The 20,940-nt window shown below is 39.8% G+C and overlaps 1 protein-coding gene across 1 annotated transcript in view; it reads right to left on the minus strand.

The window, feature by feature from the left end:
* Mical (Molecule interacting with CasL) overlaps positions 1-20,940 on the minus strand; it is a gene marked incomplete at its 5' end in the record, with an annotated part of 449,478 nt that overhangs the window by 38,816 nt on the left and 389,722 nt on the right. The window contains one exon of the mRNA XM_025298111.1: positions 732-846. Coding sequence (XP_025153896.1) covers positions 732-846 — 115 coding nt within the window. The remainder of the gene's footprint in view (positions 1-731; positions 847-20,940) is intronic.

Below are 20,940 nucleotides of genomic sequence, written 5' to 3' on the forward strand. Positions count from 1 at the left end.
CCCTCCTCAAAACTATACAACTTTTGTCTGAAACATTGTTTTCTACAATCAAAAATAAAAAAGTTATTTGGAGTGGGATATTAAAATGAGACATCCTGTATAATCGCATCTTTCTTCACAAGGGCAGACCATATAGTGACTGTTCCATTATAAAATCAACATACTGTGATAGCAGAGTGATACGTTGCGCACTGCCTTCCGAAAGTCTTTGAAGTGTAGACTTCTACACATTCAAGGTTGAAACTCTACCATTATTTATCACTACAATACACGGCCTCACACAGCGGCGAGAGCTTTGGAATTTTTACAGAAAAATCAAGTTCGAATCCTACTTCATTCTTTTTATTCTCCAAACTTGACTCTCTGTAACTTCGCATTATTGCCAAAAATAAAAAGAAAGCTTCGGAGATGTCGATTTGAAACATCAGAAGAAGTATTTGCAGTTTACAATGAGGAAGTACCGATGTCGTCAAAACAGGAGTGGAATAAAATATTTAATGGCTGGTTTTTTAGAATACAATTGTATTGATGCTCAGGGATTGTGTTGATGCTATTTTGAAAAATTATAATACGTATTGTTTAAATAAATTCATTTGTTTAAAAATATTTAAAAACTTTTAGCACGACTCTCGTAGTTGGTTGCATTATAAATTTGGTCATATGGTTACATGTATTAAAATAAAATAAAACGATATTACCTATATATAATAATTACCTATATGTAACATTACCTTTGTCGTTCTTCTTCTAATAAAGCAATTAGAGAATCTCTCTTTGCCACAATTTCCAACATCTCTGTCAAGATTTCCCCTTCCTTCTTGACATCATCATTAGTCTTTTTATCATCTGCAAAACAAACGACCAATTATTTTAATAACAAATATTAAACAATATAAAAATCAACATCAACAATTTAACAATTTCAGACATTTCATGGTTAAATGGCTCTGAAGGCGACATGATTTGTTTAACGCTTTTATTAACAGAATATGATCTTTGAAATATGAATTGATTTCTGATTTTATGTACTAGGATAAAACCATTCTGCGTGCGCATGAAAAAATTAAATACTTTTTAACTTCTCTTGATATTTTCCGATATGAGCTATGAAATATCTGGAAAAATAGAAAGTTTTCTATAACTGTCTCTTAATTTCTTTATAATGATAAGTAGAGTAAATAATTGCAATAAAACATAAAAAGAACTTGAAAGGATACCATTGTACTTTGTAAATATTCTCTACCAAATAAGTTTTTTTATTAATTTTAATTAATTTTAATTTATTATTTACAAATACAACTATATTCTACGTGTAATAAGTATTTGTTCTCATAAATAATGATTAACAGATTGTGCGGCTCATTTAACTCTTGTCAGTAAGCACCTAGCTTTTAGTTTTATGTCATCTAACAGGGATAAGGTCGATCAGTTTACATTTTAACTTTCTTATCCTTCCTATAATATTAAGGAGTCTGGATGCTTCAGAATTTATATGGGTTACGCTGCTGATGTTTTATTGCAACCTCTATAATAGCTTCTTGAACTATCTTAATGTTAAAATCATGATGAAGGTGATCCATGTGCATGTATCTAAAACACAGCGCAATACCTTATTTTGAAATTTCTGTGGGCCTACATTATCGATCAGCTTACAATTAAACCGATCTTCTTAACCGCCCCGTGGAAAGGCGCTATATGCGAAACAAAAGAAAGACGAACGATATATAAGCTGCGGAGAGAATCGATGGACAATAAAAAGGAAGGCTGCACGAGAAATCCAAGTATCTCATAGGATTCCTTATTATCCAGTATGTGTAATGAGAAAGGCTCAGCTTTCGTTTCTGAATTGTCTCTACATAAGTTTTTAACATAGCCTCATAATTGCGCACTGTAGGTTCACACCAGCTTTAAAACTTCTTGGTATATCAATAGCTTGTACACTGACAACTAGAAACACCGTCAGCAGCCAATACAACCTGCTAAAGACCAAAAATCGCTTGTTTCATCACCCTTGAAATCTGACATGAATTTGGTGCTAAATGATAGTTAAATATAAGACATTGATTCTCTGAAAATTTCAGATTGAGCCCACTCTTTATCTTCAAGATATGAGGGGTCAAAATTCGCATTGTGCATCAATGTCCTTACTCACTGTTTTAACTCATTTCAGATGGTGCTTGATTAGCGTGAGTCCCCGTGCCTCTCACAATTTGGGGCACTTGATTAGCATGAGTCCTTGTGCCTTTCATGGTTTGAGGTGTTTGATTAGCGTGAATCCTCGTGCATCTCACGATTTGGGATGCTTGATTAGCGTGAGTTCCCGTGTCTCTCACGTTGCATGAATCATGTATTCATTTTGATATACTTCTGTAATTCGCTAGTTAGGAATGGTTATTGACACATTGTATATATCAGAGTTGGGTATATCGATTCCATTGTACTGTCCATAGCTAAGATACCATATAATTGTCATTATATGACTGCAATATCCGACAGTACGTGAACCGCTCTCGTAAGTAAAATAATATTCGACAATCGCGTTTCTACCAGATTTATCCTTGTTTGCTAACACAAAGATGTAATGATTTTTTCCGCTACGATACCGAGATTTTATGTAAGCTTTCACAAGCCTCCCCCGTGAACGCCACCTTGACGTGGTGGGGGAGCTTGCGTGTCCCAATGACGTACAGGGCTATACCGGCGGGGGTTTCGATCCCTGGTAGGTTCTACCATACCAGGGTGGCCTATATGGAGGGACCAGACTAAGAGCGTCCGTAACACTCTTGGAGGGGCAGCTGCCTCCAAGTTTTACATAAGGAGGTCCGTATTCGTACGATCCAAAGGTCCCTACAGCGCGGGCAGAGCGGGCTCGTGAGCCCGTGTGAAGGCAATCGATCTAGGGAAAGGAAAACCCTGAATTCAAACCCGTAGTTGTGAGGCACGTACAACCCTACACTTTTGCGAGGGGCCAGGGTGTTTTGGCACCCTGGTACGTGGGATCCAGATGAACCCCGGCAAACTCTAGCCTATCACACCATAACCCTAGGTCATGTCTCTGGGGCCAGGGGTCTTGCCTTTATTGGTCGGACCGCGAGGCGGGTCCTCTATAAAATACCACGTAATCCTACGGTTGAGGCATGCCACGCTTATGGGATGAATGTCAGGTGCGTGACCTGTCGCTAGTGGTTCCTCACCCGTGGCATCTGGCGTACCACGGGGACATGCTAGCCTTATCCTGGGTAATACGGGGGCTCTACCCAAGATCGATGCATCCTTCCTGTCGTACTCGTGGGAACAGAATGATGACCACCGAAAAATTTTTAAAAAACAACCCAGAGTCTTCGGACTCTAAGTCCCTAACGGACGGGTGTAGCAACCCGTCCATAGACTTACCGCCTGCGGGCGATTTTTATAGGACGGATGGTGGACACGAGATGGTAGGTGGTCGCGAGACAGGAGCACACCTTCCCACCCCCGGGGACGTGATTGCGGCGGACCCCGGCGGATTAGCTGTCGAGGGGTTTTTTCATGATGGCAGTCGTGGGGCGCCGCCGCCGACCCGGGTCCTCGTCGATGGAGTCCACGTCCGGGTAGGGCCAACGATGAAATATCTGGGCCTCACATTAGACAGTCGGTGGGACTTCCGGGCACATTTTAGGAATTTGGCCCCCCGGATGCGCGGGGCAGGGCTAAAAGTAGCCAGCCTGATGCGCGCCCGGGGGGGTCCAGGATGGAGAGCCCGCAGCCTTTACGTCAGTGTGGTGCTCTCGATGGCCCTGTACGGGGCGCCTATTTGGGCGCCCCAGCTGGCGGCCACCGACCGCAGTAAGTACCTGATGCGCCAGGCTCTGCGGCCGGTGGTCATATGGGCCATTCGGGGGTACCGCACCGTATCCCATATGGCGGCGGGAGCCCTGGCCGGCTCCCCTCCCGTGGAGCTCATCGCCGAGGAGGGACATATTCTCTATTGGCGGGTGCGTGAGCTCCGCGAGGAGTGGGAGCTAACGGCCAGGGGAGTGAGGGCCCTGAAGTCCCAGACCAGAGCCCGGACCCTGGGGAAGTGGGCGGACTTGCTGTCCGACCCCCGAGGATTCGGGCATCGAACGGCCGAGGCTGTCCACCCCTGTCTAGCCGAGATGGCGGACAGGGCTGGGCGTGGATTAATGTTCCATCTGGTGCAGGTGTTGACCGGACACGGTTGTTTCGGGTCGTACCTGCACCGGGTCGGAAAGGAACCCACCACTGTCCGGTGCTTGAGGACATTGCGGAGCACACCCTGACGCATTGTCAGGCGTGGGCTCCGCAACGCAGTGTCTTCTCCCGGGCGGTGGGGTGCCGGGAGGGGGACATCTCGCTCCCGCACTTGGTCCAGACCATGTGCGGGAGCGAGGAGAGGTGGGGAGCTGTGGCCGCCTTCGCGCAGGATGTAATATCCCGGAAGGAGGCCGTAGAGTGGGAATGTCGCCCGGGAATCCGTCGAAGGGAGCAGCGAACGGGGCGGCGTTCCCCTGGGTTGGGCAGCGAGCCAGAGGTGGCGCCGGCCGAGGAGAGGCCCCCGATTCCTCGGGGACTCCCTCGGCCGCCTCGGGCTCGACTCCGTACGCGCGAGGGAGGTCGGAGGTAACTGACCTTCCCCGCGCGCCTCGGACAAGGAGGAAGGGGGGAGTGAAGGCCCGTTTGGGGACGGGACTCACCTCCACCCCCCTCGACTGGTGTGCACACTGGAGGGGGGCGGGAAGGGAGAGCGGATGTCCTCTCTCTCTCGTAATCGGGAACCAGAAGGCCAACCCGATCAGTCACTGATCGGGGCACCGCGCTCTGACCTCCTCCCAGCGGAGGGGGGCTTGGGAGCGCGTTACTTAGGGCGTGGGGCTCCCATAACGAGCTCTGGGGCCCGGGTGTCGGGGAGGGAATGCGGGAGCAGTTCCCCTGACTCCCCCCATACCGGTCCGAACGGTAGACATCCCGCAGGAGTTTTAGTCGGTAAGAGTCCGACATAACCCTCGACCCCTCCCAAGGGTCGAGGGTACCCATGATGGGTTTTTCCTGCGTGAACAAAAAAAAAGCTTTTACAAGCTGTGATCTGTGATAGTAATACTATGATTGGCGTAATTTAAATCACCACTCCGATGTCTCGGACTCGGTTCGAACTAGTCAGAGTCGGGATAAAACTTTGAGCTGTTCATTGATTGTTTTTTTGTTGCTTTTTATAACACTTGCAATATTCGGCCTATATAGCACATTATTAACATGTGATTTCCTCTGTTGAATGAGATGGCACCATTATTTCCTGCCGAAAATCATTTTTGCAATAAATTGTTTGAACAATGTAGTTATGGACAAATTATTTTGACAATATTTTCTCGCCAATAATTATAATTCTCGGTTATATCGTACATCCCATAGTCTTTCATATCCACTCTAGGCTACCTATGGAAATTAACGGATTAAAGGAGTATAACCCACACACGCGCGCGCCCATACACACACATGTATGTACGTATACAGGGTCCGCCAAAAGTTCCGGAACGGCTAATTATTTCAAAAAATAATGATTGTTTAAAACAATATTTGAAACAAAAGTTGTAGGGCTTGAAAAAGCTATCAGATATTGATAATTGTTTGACCTTGGAATGACCTTCAGAAACGTTATCAAGTTCGACATAAAAATCTTAAATGGAACCCCCTATTTTTTTGTACATATTCTTATAGCTGACATTGAGACGTTCCCGAAACACTGGTTACAAATCTTCTTTCCATAAGAACTTTTACGGTTATTGGACTTGAAAGTTAAAATACTACCGACATTAGCATTACTCAAGGTATACCACGTAGGTGCACGGTTGCACGGTCGAATTTACACCTCGTGTGTGTGTATGTGTGTGTGTTTCACAGCAGAGATAAGGACTCCACGGTTCGTCACTGCCGTAATATTTGCATATTAGTATGCAACGTAGCAACTGAGCGTCCGCGCTAGGTAATGTTTTATCCCCACCACTCACGCGCAGAGCACTCGGGCCCACGCACGCTACGTACACAGAGCTGACGCAGCTTCAGTAAATTTGCTAAAGAAGATTGGTGTGGAGTTAACTTTGTCTAAAAAAACAAGATCAGTAATATCAACCTGTAGATATAATTTATCCTACACTTACATTTTATTCATTCTTCGTTTAGTATAATTGTTTTCACCTTGGACAATGCGTTTAACTGATAAGGAAAAAATTACTATTCTTATGATGCGAGGTTTTGGTAATAGAATTAGATCTTATCAAGAAATAACCAATTTATTTAACAATACATTAATCGTCTTCCAATTTCAAAATCATCTGTTTATCGGACTGTTGATCGTTTTGAAAAAACTGAATCAATTGAAGACGAACCAAGATTTGAAAGACCTAAAGACGCGACCAACGATGATAGAGCTTTAGAGATTTTGCTAAATACAGTAGAAAATCTTCATACAACGCTTACAAAATTATCTCAACAAAGTGAAACTATCATAACATCGGTTCGTAGAATTCTACAAGAACATAACCACCACCCGTATAAAATGCATTTGGTACAGGAGTTGTCCGAAGACGATTTTGACAGGAGAATTAAATTCTGCGATACGATGATGACACGATTTAATGAATAATAAATTCTTGATTTGGATTTATTTCTCCGATGAAGCTACGTTTGAATTAAATAGATCAGTTAATAGGCACAATTTGAGATACTGGATTGATCCTGAAAATCCTCACTAGATGAGAGACTGTCACACACAGTATTTCCAGAAGATTAATGTTTGAGCCGGGATATTCTCTAATCGTATCATGGGGCCATTTTCTCTAGACAGAAATTTGACAGCAGAAATTTACTTGAATTTGTTGCAAAATCGAGTGGTACCAGCTATTCGAAACATTGTTGGAGGTGTTTTTGAACATGTTTGGTTTCAATAAGATGGAGCTCCACCTCATTTCGGTTTAAATGTTCGTTATTTTTTATATGAAACTTTTGTTGGTCGATAAATTGGTAGAAGAGGTACTCATACGATAGAATGGCCGCCAAGATCTCCTGATCTAAATCTGTTAGATTTTTTCTATTGGAGACATTTAAAAAGCATGGTCTATGAAACGAAATCTAGAAACAGACGATCTAAAAAAAAGAAAATTAAATGTTTCAGATTCCATTACACCAGAAATTTTGAGAAATGTTTTAAATACATTTTATGTTGGCTTGGAACATTCAAGAGATTGTCAAGTAGCACAAGGCCACCAGTTTGAACATTTAACAGGATAATATGCACATATACTACCCTCGATAGACATAGGCCGCGTACACGCACGCTACACACACACACACACACAGCAGAGAGGGTTTGGAGTCAATAAATACTACGGCAGTAACGAACCGTGGGGTCCTTATATCTGCTGTGACACATACACAAGAAGTGTAAATCCGACCGTGCAACCTCCACGTGGTACACCTTGGGTAATGCTAATGCCAGTGGTATTTTAATTTTCAAGACCCATAACTGGAAAAGTTCTTATGGAAAGAAGATTTGTAACCGGTGTTTCGGAAACATCTCAACGTTAGCTATAAGAATATGTAACAAAAAATAGAGAGTTCTATTTAAGATTTTTATATCGACTTTGATAACGTTTCACAAGGCCATTCCAAGGTCAAACAATTATCAACATCTGATAGCTTTTTCCAAGCTCTACAATTTTTGTTTCAAACATTGTTTTAAACTATCATTATTTTTTGAAATAATTAGCCATTTCGGAACTTTTGGCATACACTGTATACAGTCCGTTCCACAAGAGCGTACAGACTGTTTATGTTTCACAAGAGCGTACGGCTCCGCATTTTATTAATAGATGGCGCACAGATGTTCGATTTTTCCAATTCTCTGAACAGTTCAGAAGAATGCTTTGAGGTGATATGGGTAATATGACTTGTTTTGTCTGTAACACAACAGAATAAACACAATGAGTGCTGTCTTTTGAAGCAGTGTTTATTTGCACGCATCCGAAAGGACCGAAAATATCGTATGCAGCTGCCGGCCGCTACATGAAAAAGTCAAAGGGGTTCGTTAGGAAGTGAGTGAAACGTTATAACGAAATAAAAAGTATTGACGACCTACCGGAACATGGCCCAGCGCTCAACGATGAAAAAGGACGACAAAGCTATCATCAAGATATTTGAGAAGAATCCTGGAACTCGATAACAAAGGAGATTGGACAACTTATTACACATTTTATTAGGTGCGCAACTAAATTCTCGCCGTTTTTTTGATGAAAATGCAACTTTATTGTGAAAAAATGGTTACAAATGAATCATTTAAAATATTGCCCATCGCTAGCGACAACTTTTTCCCATCTTTCTGGCAGAGCTCGAATAGTCACGGTAGAAGTGTTCGTCTTTTGAGGCTATCCACGAATCAAGCCATTTTGAGATGTCTTCATATGAGCGGAACTGCTGATTAGCCAGACCATGTGCCATCGAACGGAGCAAGTAATAATCAGACGGCGCAATATCTGGGGAATATGGCGGGTGGGGTAGGACTTCTCATTTGAGCGTTTCTAAGTAAGTTTTAACGGGTTTGGCAACGTGAGGCCGAGCGTTGTCATGCTGTAGAATCACTTTTTCGTGCCTCTGCTCGTATTGTGGCCGCTTTTCGCGCAGTGCTCGGCTCAATCGCATCAATTGAGTTCGATACCGTTCCCCAGTGATGGTTTCGTTCGGTTTCAACAGCTCATAATAAATAACACCGCCCTGGTCCCACCAAATACACAGCAAAACCTTCGCAGCGTGAATATTCGGCCGAGCCGACGACGTAGAAGCATGACCGGGCAGTCCCCACGATTTTGTTCTCTTTGGGTTGCTGTAATGAATCCATTTTTCATCACCCGTAACGATGCGATGAAGAAAACCCTTCCTTTTTTGCCGCTGGAGCAGTTGTTCACAGGCGAAAGAACGACACTTAACGTCTCTTGGCTTCAAATCATAAGGAACCCAAGTTCCTTGTTTTTGAATCATTCCCAACGCATGCAATCGCTTGGAAATGGCTTGGCGGGTAACTCCTAATGCTGAAGCAAGCTCTTTTTGCGTTTGGCACGGATCCTCATCGAGCAATGCCTCCAATTCAGCGTCTTCGAAGGTTTTTGGCCTTCCTTCACGCGAACGGTCGTCAACATCGAAATCACCGTCTTTGAAGCGACGGAACCAATTACGGCACGTTGTTTCACTTAGAGCAGCATCTCCGTAAACTTTTTGGAGTTCTCGATGCGCTTCAGCCGCCGTTTTCTTCGAATGAAAGAAGAAAAGCAACACTTCCCGCAAATGACGATTATTTAGTTCGGTCAGTTTTTTTGTGATAAAAGATGTATTTATTTCAAAACAAAATGAATGAACAGATCAACTAAAGTATTTTCCATCGCTGGCAACTACTTTCTCCCATTTCTCAGGCAATTTTCGAATTCTATCTCGAAAAAATGACTCGTCTTTTGATGTGATCCAAGTTTGAAGTCAATTTTCGATATCTGCGAAAGAAGTGAACCGGTGATCTGCCAAATCGTGCTGCATCCTTCGGAACAACCAATAATCAGAAGGAGCAATGTCCGGAGAATACGGCGGGTGCGGTAAAACATCCCATTTGAGCGTTTCCAAATATTTTTTTACGACTTTTGCGACATGAGGTCGAGCGTTGTCATGCAGAATGCCTTTCAACATCTCTCGGTTTCAGTTCATAAGGCACCCAATTTTCTTGTTTTTTAATAATTCCCATGTTTCTCAATCGTACGGAATCGGCTTGTTGAGTCACTCCCAATGATTCTGCAAGTTCCTCTTGCGTTTGACTCTGATCTTCTTCGAATAATGCCTCTAATTCTTTGTCCTCGAATTTTTTGGGCTGTCCAGAGTGAAGCTTGTCTTCGACGCTGAAATCTCCATCCTTGAAACGTCGAAACCATTCCCTACATGATTTATTAGTTGGAGCAGCGTCATCATAAACTTCAACAAGCATTCGATGGGCTTCAGCTGCACTTTTCCTCCAATTAAAGCAGAAAATTAGAACCTCCCTCAAATGCTGCTTGGTTAACACAAAATTCGACATTTTCAACACTGTAAAAACTAAGGTTTTTGTATGAAACTCAAAGCGATATAAACTGAATATTATTGGCATATGTCTAACCTCTCTGAAACCGCCAAAATCAGCAGTCACTATGAACCATTCATAACAGCTGGAGCCATCTTTTGAAAACGGATCGAATTAATTTGTACACCTAATAATTTCCGGATATTCTCGGTGATTGATTTAAAGAATGGATTTTTCCATGTTCCAGTCAGACAGACAAGCCAAAAGTATACGGCCTTCGTTGCCCCCAGTGCGCAATATGTGTTTACAAAAACACCATTCGATCTCTGTAATAGCCCTGCCAGTTTTTTAAGATTTATAGACAAAGTTTTCAAGGACCTAATCCAGCGATCTATAGTTTTCACATATAAGGACTATCTCATCATACCAAGACATGACAAGGATGTATTCAGCAGGCTGTATGAGACTTTAGACGTGACGGCGAAACATGATCTCAGCATCAATTGGGCAAAGTGTAAATTCCTATAGCAAAGTGTAGAGTTTTTTTTTGGGACACGTTATTGGTAAAGGTTACGTTAAGCCATCACCGACGAAGGTAAAGGCCGTCCTAAAGAGTTTTCCCCAGCCTAAGAAGCTCAAACAGATGCAAAGATTTTTAGGCTTAACGGCATATTTCAGAAAATTTATAAAGAACTATTCGCAAGTTGCTTACCCGTTGTATGATGTTAAAGAAGGACCACACTTCCAATTCGGACCTGTATAGCAGCTAGCCTTTGTTCAATTGAAGGATGCCCTGTCCAAGGAACCAGTATTACATATGACTTAACCGCGATAACTGAAGTGCACACGGATGCAAGTAAAGAAAGGTATGGAGCAACGCTCCTCCAACGGACAGTCGATGAAAAACATTTCCACCCGGTATATTATTGGATATGGGAATAAGTTTTAATCGTTTCCCCATAGATGGCATTAATAGTATCGCTTGCATCTTTTCTAACCTTTCAATACATGGATTTAAAAGGTGTATATGTAAGCTGTTAAACGCAATATAAGACTTTTGTTTGGAGTGCAAACAGCAAGTATTCATATCGCATCGAAAATGTCGGAATTTGTTCCAAAAAAGCAGTATTTGCGGGAAGTTCTTCTCCACTACTATCTTTTGAAGAAAAGTGCTGCGGAAATGTGCTGTTTGCTTGTGGATGTTTACGGCGACCATGCTCCATCGGAGCCAACTTGCAGATATTGGTTCCAACGCTTCCAAAGTGGTGATTTCGATGTCAACGACAAAGAACGCGATGGTGCCCCAAAAAAGTTCTAAAATGAGGAACTTGAGAAATTGCTTGATATTGATCCATGTCAGACACTTGAAGAATTGTCTGCAGCATTGGATGTTGATCGATCCACCGTTGGAAAACGCCTACATGCGCTGGGAATGGTTCAGAAGGCAGGAAATTGGGTACCACACGAGTTGAAGGAAAGGGACATTGAAAGGCGCTTGGTCAAGTGCGAAATGTTGCTTCAACGACAAGAAAGAAAGAGTTTTTTGCATCGGATCATCACTGGCGATGAAAAATGGATTCACTACGACAATCCTAAACGCAAACTAGCATGGGTGAAGCCAGGTGAACCAGGTCCACCAACGCCAAAGCGCAATATTCACGGGTTAAAGGTCATGCTCTGTATCCGGTGGGATATGCGGGGTGTAGTCTACTATGAGCTGCTGAAACCGTCCGAAACTATCAATTCCCAACGTTACCGACTTCAACTAATGCGTTTGAAACAAGCTATTCAAGAAAAACGGCCGGAATAGCGCGATAGACACGAGAAGCTGATTTTGCAGCACGACAACGCTAGGCCACATGTTGGTCAACCCGTTCGGACATACCTAGAAGGGGTGAAATGGGAGGTCCTACCCCACCCGCCGTATTCACCAGACATTGCCCCTTCAGACTATCATTTGTTCCCGTCGATGCAGTCGGCACTTACTAGAAAGCGCTTCACCTCATATGACAGCATACAAAAATGGGTCGATGACTGGATCGCCTCGAAAGAAATAGAATTCTTCACTCGAGGAATCCGTTTATTGCCCGAAAGATGGGCGAAGGTTGTCGCTACAGATGGAAAATATTTTGAATAAAATCATTTAATATTTTCATATTCAAACTATGTTTTTTGTCTACATAAAAAACGATTAAAACTTATTCCCATACCCAATACATGACTTACAAAATTACAGAAGCCGAAAGGAAGTGGTGTCCTTATGAACTTGAAGTATTAGCCATAGTAAAGGTAGTAACGAAATTTCGTGTCTATCTACTAGGTATTAAGATAGTGACTGATTGCCAAGCCTTCCAGAGGACGCCAGCTAAAGAAAAATTACCGAAAGTCGCTAGGTGGGCAATCATCCTCGAAGAATTTAACTATGATATTGAATATCGAATTGGCGAAAGAATGAAACATGTCGACGCATTAAGTAGACAGCCAGTAATGATTGTCGAAGATACCATGCTAACAACGATTAAGAGCGAGCAGGATAAAGAGCGTTTACGCGTCATTAAGCAGTTGTTAGCCAAAGAATCATACGAAGACTATCTTATAGAGAACGGTATTCTTATGAAAAGGTTAAGCAATAAAAATGTAGTAGTGTTACCTACCAGCATGCATCGTGAAATTATAAGTAAGGTACATGACAATGGTCACTTCACCTCCGTTAAGATGATTGACATGATACAAGACAATTTTTATATTCCGCATTTAAGGACTAAGATAGATGTTTTATACAATGTTGTATTCCGTGCATACTAGGTCTGTAAATATGAAACCGGAATTTGCCCATAGATGGCCCTAGCTGTCAATGTAGTTACCGTCAAACCGCGTCATTGGCGCCATTTCCATTTGTTGACATCTGACAAAGATTTTCAACTCATAGCAATACAAGTTTCATATAACAGCATGGTTTGTAATAGCGTTGAACATGTCGAATTTTGTGCCTGGAAGCTACGATTTGCGGACAGTATTGATTTTCTGTTACAATTTGAAGAAAACTGCTGCAGAATCACATCGAATGCTTCTCGAAGCTTACGGTGAGCATGTTTTTGGTAAATCACAGTGCTTTGAGTGGTTTAAAAAATTCAAACATGGCAATTTTTACGTGAGAAACGAAGAACGTGGAAGACCACCGAAAAAGTTCGAAGACAGCGAATTGTAAGCATTGTTGGATGAGGATAACGCTCAAATGCAACAACAACTCGCGGATCAATTAAATGTGACACGAGAAGCCGTCTCCATACGTTTGAAAGCCATGGGAAAGATCCAGAAGATGTGAAAATGGGTTTCACATGAACTGAATGAAAGACAGTAGGAAAACCAAAAAACTACTTGCGAAATGCTGCTCGCCAGGTATAAGAAAGTCATTTCTCCATCGAATTGTGACTGGCGATGAAAAGTGGATATATTTTGAGAATTCTAAGCGTAAAAGTTCATAGGTAACTCTAGGCGAACCATCGCCATCGACTGCAAGGCCAAATCGCTATGGACGGAAGACAATGCTCTGTGTTTGGTGGGATCAGAAAGGTGTGATCTATTATGAGTTGCTAAAACCTGGTAAAACAGTTCATACTGAACGCTACCGACAATAATTGATCGATTTTAATCAAGCTTTGCGTGAAAAACGACCAGAATATCAAAGAAAGGTAACACAAGTGATTTTGCTTCATGATAATGCACCATCACACACAGCAAAACTGATGAAGGAAACGATTGAGGCGTTTAGTTGGGAAATACTTTCGCATGCGGCTTACTCACCAGACTTGGCTCCGTCCGATTATTATAATACTTATTTGCATCGATGGGACACGCACTTGCTGAGCAGCGCTTCACTTCTTACGAAAATGTACGAAAATGGCTCAATGACTGGTTTGCCTCAAAAGAGCAACAGTTTTTTTGGCGTGGCATCCACAAATTGTCAAACAGGTGGGAAAAATGTATAGCTAGCAATGGGCAATACTTCGAATAAAATATTTTTTATCATTTTCATATAATAAACGTGTATTTTCTATACAAAAATTCCGATTTCATATTTACATACCTGGTACTAGCTGAAAAGAAGAAGGTAAAAAGGAAAGCGAGTTGAGGCCTATCCCTAAAGGAGACCTCCCGTTGGACACTTATCACCTTGACCATCTACAGTGCTGGACAATATAAATCATACACCTTTTAACTATTTGAATTTGTTAGTGTAACTATTCTTACAACAAGCAAATTGATTATGAGATATAGGAAAATCAAAGCATTTTAAAGTATTTAAATAAAGGAAATGTGAAATAATAAAAATTGTGTTCAATTTGTTTGCAAATAATTTATTACTCAATATTGGTGCGTTGTGCCCTGGACAAAATAAATCATACACTTATAGAAAAAAGTAGTCACGAACAAAGAACATTAATTCTAATGGTGCTTAGTACTTGGTGTTGCCGCCTTTAGTTTTTAATACTGCTTCCAGTCGGCGAGGCATACTCTCAACTAATTTTTTCATATATTCAGGATCAATATCCTCCCAAGCTTTCTGAAGTGCTGCATAGTACGATGTCTTGTCAGTTACGTTCGTTTTATCCACGTTCCTATCTAAATAAGCCCACAGATTTTCAATGGGGTTTAAGTCTGGTGATTGTGGCGGCCATTCGAGCAGTTTTATTTTATTAGATTTAAAAAAGGCAATAGTTTTTTTCGCTTTATGCTTCGGATCATTATTTTGCTGGAAGATAAAGTTAGTTTCTAAATCTAATTTCAAAAGAGTTTCTTCCAAATTCTCGCACAATATATCAATATATTTTTCTGCCGTCATAATGCCTTCAATTCGAGCCAAATTACCGATACCAGACCATGCAAAGCATCCCCATACCATGATATTACCGCCTCCATGTTTTACAGTCTTCTAAACATTTATTTCTTTGAGACCCTCACCAGATTTTCGCCATACTCTAGACCGTCGTTTTTGTCCGAATAACTCAAACTCTCATCAGACCACAATACTGTTTTCCAAAAACTTAGAGGCATATTCGCGTACTTCGTGGCAAACTCGAATCACTTTTTCTTATTTAATTTATTGATGAAAGGACGTTTTGACGCGAACACACTTTTTAGTCTAGATTCCCTAAGTCTACGACGCACAGTTCTACTGCTGACAGTCAGGTTCATCGATTCCACAATGTTTCGCGATGATAGCTTCGGATTTTGTTTTACCATTCGAACGATTCTGGTGTCATCACGAAAAGTTGTAGCCCGTTTTCGACCTTTTCCGGAATAGTTTGCCACAATCCCATGTGTTTCATATTTTTTCCAGATGTGCTGCACTGCTCCGACAGAAATCACGTATTTATTAGCAATTTTTCTAAAAGAATTACCATTCTGTCGGTCGCGAATGATTAAATTTCGGATATCAAGAGAAATTTGCTTCTGTGACATTGTTCTTGGTTGTCACAATTATTACTGCTTCACCGAACACATAAACTCTAGTCATATATACAATGTAAACAAACAGTAGAATGACGAACAATAGCAGAACGATGAAATGTAAATATTGACAGTTTCCTACCATATATCATTTAGGTGTATGATTTATTTTGTCCAGAGTACAATGTACCAATATTGAGTAATAAATTATTTGCAAACAAATTGAGCACAATTTTTATTATTTCACATTTCCTTTATTTAAATACTTTAAAATGCTTTGATTTTCCTGTATCTCATAATATATTTGCTTGTTGTAAGAATAGTTACACTAACAGATTCAAATAGTTGAAAGGTATATGATTTATTTTGTCCAACACTGTAGGACCGATAACGAATACTTCTAAGTTACATCGATATTTACTTGATATAGTAGACGGATTTTCCAAATCTGGATCTATCCCACAAAAACTACTAACACAGCCGAAGTTTTAGATAGATTGACAAAGATGCAACAAATTTTTGGTAACCCGCAACGCGTGGTCACAGATAGGGGCACAGCTTTCACAAGCTCGGGATTCCGCGATTACTGTGCCGAGCATGGAATAGAACATATTAAAACTATCACTGGAGTTCCCCGCGGTAACGATCAGATAGAGCGCGTTAATAAAATAATAATTCCAGTCTTAACCAAGTTGTCATTGGATAATCCTAGCCGTTGGTACCGCCATGTAGCTAATTTGCAGATGAGTATTAATAGTAGGGTAGACCGAGGCGAATCGGATCACAGGGCCAATCGGATCAATATAAGCTTTAAGACAGTTGTCGTTAGTTTCTTGTTTCAAACAAATTGTTAATTCGTGTCTGTTACCTCCGCGCGTTCTCCCCGCACCGAAAACAGTAGACAGCAGCTCTATATCGCGTGTTATTTTGTGTCAGTCGACGATAGAAGCGCACGAGTCACGAGTACACGAGAAAATTTTGGCGCTGATGTAAAATCTCGATCTCATCTTCGTAATTTTATAACAAAAAGGTATGTTGGAACTTATGCAAATTATAATTATTTTTTAAGTGTATAATTTGCTAAATTAGTCTAATAAATAATAAAATAATATTGTTAAGATAGTTTCGAGAAAACGAATGTATATTATGAAACTGACATATGGGGTTAATCGGATCAACTTTTTTGGGGTGATTCGGATCATGAAATTTTTCGACATTTTATATAGCTATTATAAAATCACGTTCTTTTTTATTTCTTGTAGATGGTTCGCACATATAATCGTAAATCAACTAACAAATCATGGTCTCAAGAAATGATGAATGAGGCTGTGCAGAAAGTAAAGTCTGGAAAAATGACTTTGCGTCAAGCTGCTGATTGTTATGAAGTTCCATATACAACCTTACAGAGGCGACTTGCTTTTACCGGAAACATTATTAAACATTGTGGTGGACAGCCTGTTATGGACATGACTGAAAAGAAGTTTGCTGACCGTTTAATTTATCTGATTAATCGAGGATTTGGTATTACCCCGAAGTACGTACGAAAATATGCTTTTCATTTTGCTGTTCGCCATAATTTAAAACATAATTTTAATACCGATACTGAGATGGCAGGAGAGGACTGGTTTCATAGATTTATGCTTCGAAATAAAAATATTGCTATTAGAAAGCCAGAGGGTTTGTCTAGAGCAAGAATTAATGGCATGCAGAAAGAAAAAGTTAAAGTTTTTTACGAAGTGCTACAAAAGGTTATTGATGATAACAATTTGCAAGGAAGGCCAGAATGTATATATAATCAGGATGAAACTGGTCTACCACTGAACAACCGTCCTCCATATATCATCGCACAGAAAGGAAGTAGAGATGTCATTAGCATGACTAGTGTTGAATGTGGCGAAAATGTGACAGTCATAGCATGTATGAATGCATGTATGAATGCAGCTGGTCATTTTATACCTCCATTTGTCATTTTTAAAGGTAAACGTAAACGAGATGATTTTATGATTAACATGCCTTCTGGAACAGAAATTTTTATGACAGAGAAAGGATGGGTTACTGAGGAAGCTTTTAAGGCGTGGTTAATTCATTTTAATCGATACCGTACAAAAGGAAAAGTAATTTTGATTTTAGATGGTCGTGTATCTCACACTAACTTGACAGTAGTAGATTTGTGTGAAAAATCCGACATTGAACTCATACTCCTTCCACCACACACATCGCATGCACTTCAACCACTCGATGTTTCTTTTTTCAAGCCTTTGAAAACTTATTATCATCAAAGAGCAACTTGGTGGCAACATAATAATAACGTTAAAGGAATAACCAAAATCGTTTTTGGAGGTCTATTGAAACACGCCTGGAATTTATCTACTTCTGTTGGAAATGCTTCAAAGGGATTTGAGAAGACTGGAATATACCCTTTTAATCCTCATGCTATACCACTTCATAAGTTCGTATCATGTATAATTTCAAATGATGACATTAATATTTCTACAACAGAGGGATCTTCAACTAGTGGCTCTCGAATCAATCTTATTACCGATCCACAGCCTTCAACTAGTACTGATAATCATGTTATTAGCAATAATGCCATTACTGCGACTTTAAAAGATATACTTCGAACACCTGAAAAACAAATACTTGCAAAAAAATGTAAAGTTGCCAAGAAGTCGATTTTACATTTGACCTCTTCTGAAAACAGGGCATATGCTTTAAAAAAAATGCAAGAAAAGACAGAAAAAGTGAAAAAAATAAAAAATAAATCAAATAAAGATTATTCTAAAGTCAATTAAATTATTATAAAGTCAATTAAAAAAGGTAAGACAACACCAGGAATTAATATTAAGAATAAAAGCAATTCATCTAGAGACTAGCATTGCACCTATTGCAATGAAAAATTCGTTCATCCACCTATCGAAGACTGGATTCAATGCAACAAATGTGAAGAATGGTGTCACGAGAATTGTGCTGATAGAAGGGGTGAAAAAGGACCTTTTACTTGCGAATTCTGTGTTGAATGAAATATTTTTTCTAATATAATTAATTACAAAGTGTTTGTTAATTTTTTAAGAGTAGTTTTTTATTTTTATTTATGTAAGTTGTTTATTTCCAAGAGTTTATTAATTTTTAAAAGTAGTTTTTTTATTTTTTTTATGTAACTAGTTAATTTCAAAGTATTAGTTGTATTATTTTCATTTTTTTAAGACCGAAACTAATGATCCGTTTCGTCCCCAATTTTGGGACGAATCGGATAATTCCCTTTTCCTCATTTCTTCGTTGTGAAATAAAAAATATTATGTTTATGTATTACTATATTATATAAAACTCAAGCCAAAGGACTAACGATAATAAACTTATAATAAGATTAAATAACAAAATTCGTTTTTAATAACTTTTTTACCGATAAAGAAACATTGATCCGATTCGCCTCGGTCTACCCTACGTATTAGCGAAGTATTGGCATGAGTCTGTTCGAAGCTCTTCTAGGAGTTCGTATGAAACATAGTAACGATGTTCAGATTTTATCGCTTCTTAAGCAAAAATACGTATGACTCTTCAACGACGAACGCGACAATTTACGCCAAATTGCGAAACAAAATATTCTAAGGGTTCAGTTGGAAAACCGGCGTTCGTATAATAAGCGACCCAAGAAAGCAATCGCGTATTATGAGGGCGATCTAGTAGTTATTAAAAGAACACAGTTCGCACCAGGTTCAAAAATTGTACAAAAGTATTTAGGACCATATATTGTAATAAGATATCGCAAGTAAAAGGCAATGATCGTTACGAGGACATAAAAGACACTAAAGGTGAAGGACCTGAAATCACCACTTCAGCAGCTGACTATATGAAACCCTATCAGATAAATCCTTCGGAGACCAAAGGCTAGTCAGTAATGGCCGAATGTAGGAAGCGCGAGCGAAATTGTTGCCGAATAATTCGTAGAAAAGCTGGTTACAATAGAGGGCACTAAATAGATAGATCGAGAGGAGAGGTGGTGAGCGAAAGACAGTAGAAAGAAAGAAACAGGAGTGACGGAAAGTCGCATAAGTGTGTGAAGTCGTGTGTCTACATTGCCTATTATACTGTATACCGGCATTTAGCCAAATATATTCTTGTTCCGAAATATAATACGCTTCCTTCGCTTCGCCTTATAAGAACCCGAGAAATCATTAATATACATTAATATACACAGGTAGGCATATTTGATTAGCGAAATTAATTAGTGAAATTAATGTGTTGTAATTTATTCTCATTAAGCTGAATGCATCATTATTTTCATATTGTAACTTTGTTTATTGCACTTTATTAGTCACTTTTCGATAATATCTCAAGTGGAAAGGAGCACCGTATCATCCACAAACGTATCGATGATAGCTCTCCTACTGCACGGAATACCGCAGGTATATAATAAGAACAGTATAATAAGTACAGTATATAATAAGTACGGAATTGATCCTAGTACATTTCCCTTGGGAACTCTTACTTTTATTTTATGGAAACTTGTAAATTTATCTTTTTGTTTGATTCGGAAGAATATATCTGAAATATACGATTGTAGGAGTAAACTGAAAGATTTCGGAAATAGTCTTCTCAACTTCCATTTCAGGCCTTGATGCCAGACTTTATTAAAAGCCTGTGCTACGTCTAAAAAATCTGCCGATTAAACTTTCTTCTAGGTTTTTTTGAACGATGTCCGTGATGCGATGTATTTGATCTATTGTAGAGTGTTCCTCCCGAAATCTAAACTGATGAGACAGGGTTGGTATATTACTTTCGATAATAGGTCTAACAAGGAACATCCGCAAAGTGTGTGTCTCCGATTTTGGGAAGCTCTCGAGGTCTGCTACAAGAATATGTAATAAAAAGTAGGGGGTGCCGTCTAAAAAAATTGAGGTAACCTTCACATGACCTTCAAATGACTCTTCAATGTCAAATCAATGGTACCATCTTATGGCTCCCCTCGAAACCATACAAAACGTGTCTGAACCATTTTTTGCTAAAATTAAAAATAAGAGAGATATTTAGGGTGGACACTTAAAATGGGACACCCTGTATAAACGCAGCTCGTCGAAAATTTTTTTTCATTTGTAACATTCTAGAACACATTCACTTACAGAAGTTTATCATTTACTATAATAAACTGGCTAGTGATAATAAATAATTTTATTTATTATTTAAGGTAATTTTATTACTCATACAAATAATTTTATTATTCGTATAAATAGTAAAATTATTTATTACCATTCAAGTCAATTTTTTACAGCGATTAATAAATTTCTATAAGAGTTGCTTTATGTGAATTTGAATATCTGCATATTTTAAGGAGAAATGCATAACAAAAACGAGAAATTAACATATTAGCAAAGTTTAGCAAAATTAGTAATAAAACCACAACAGGAAAAGAA

The sequence above is a fragment of the Harpegnathos saltator genome, unplaced genomic scaffold, assembly GCF_003227715.2.
Source record: "Harpegnathos saltator strain DR-91 unplaced genomic scaffold, Hsal_v8.6 scaffold205, whole genome shotgun sequence".
NCBI lineage: Eukaryota > Metazoa > Arthropoda > Insecta > Hymenoptera > Formicidae > Harpegnathos > Harpegnathos saltator.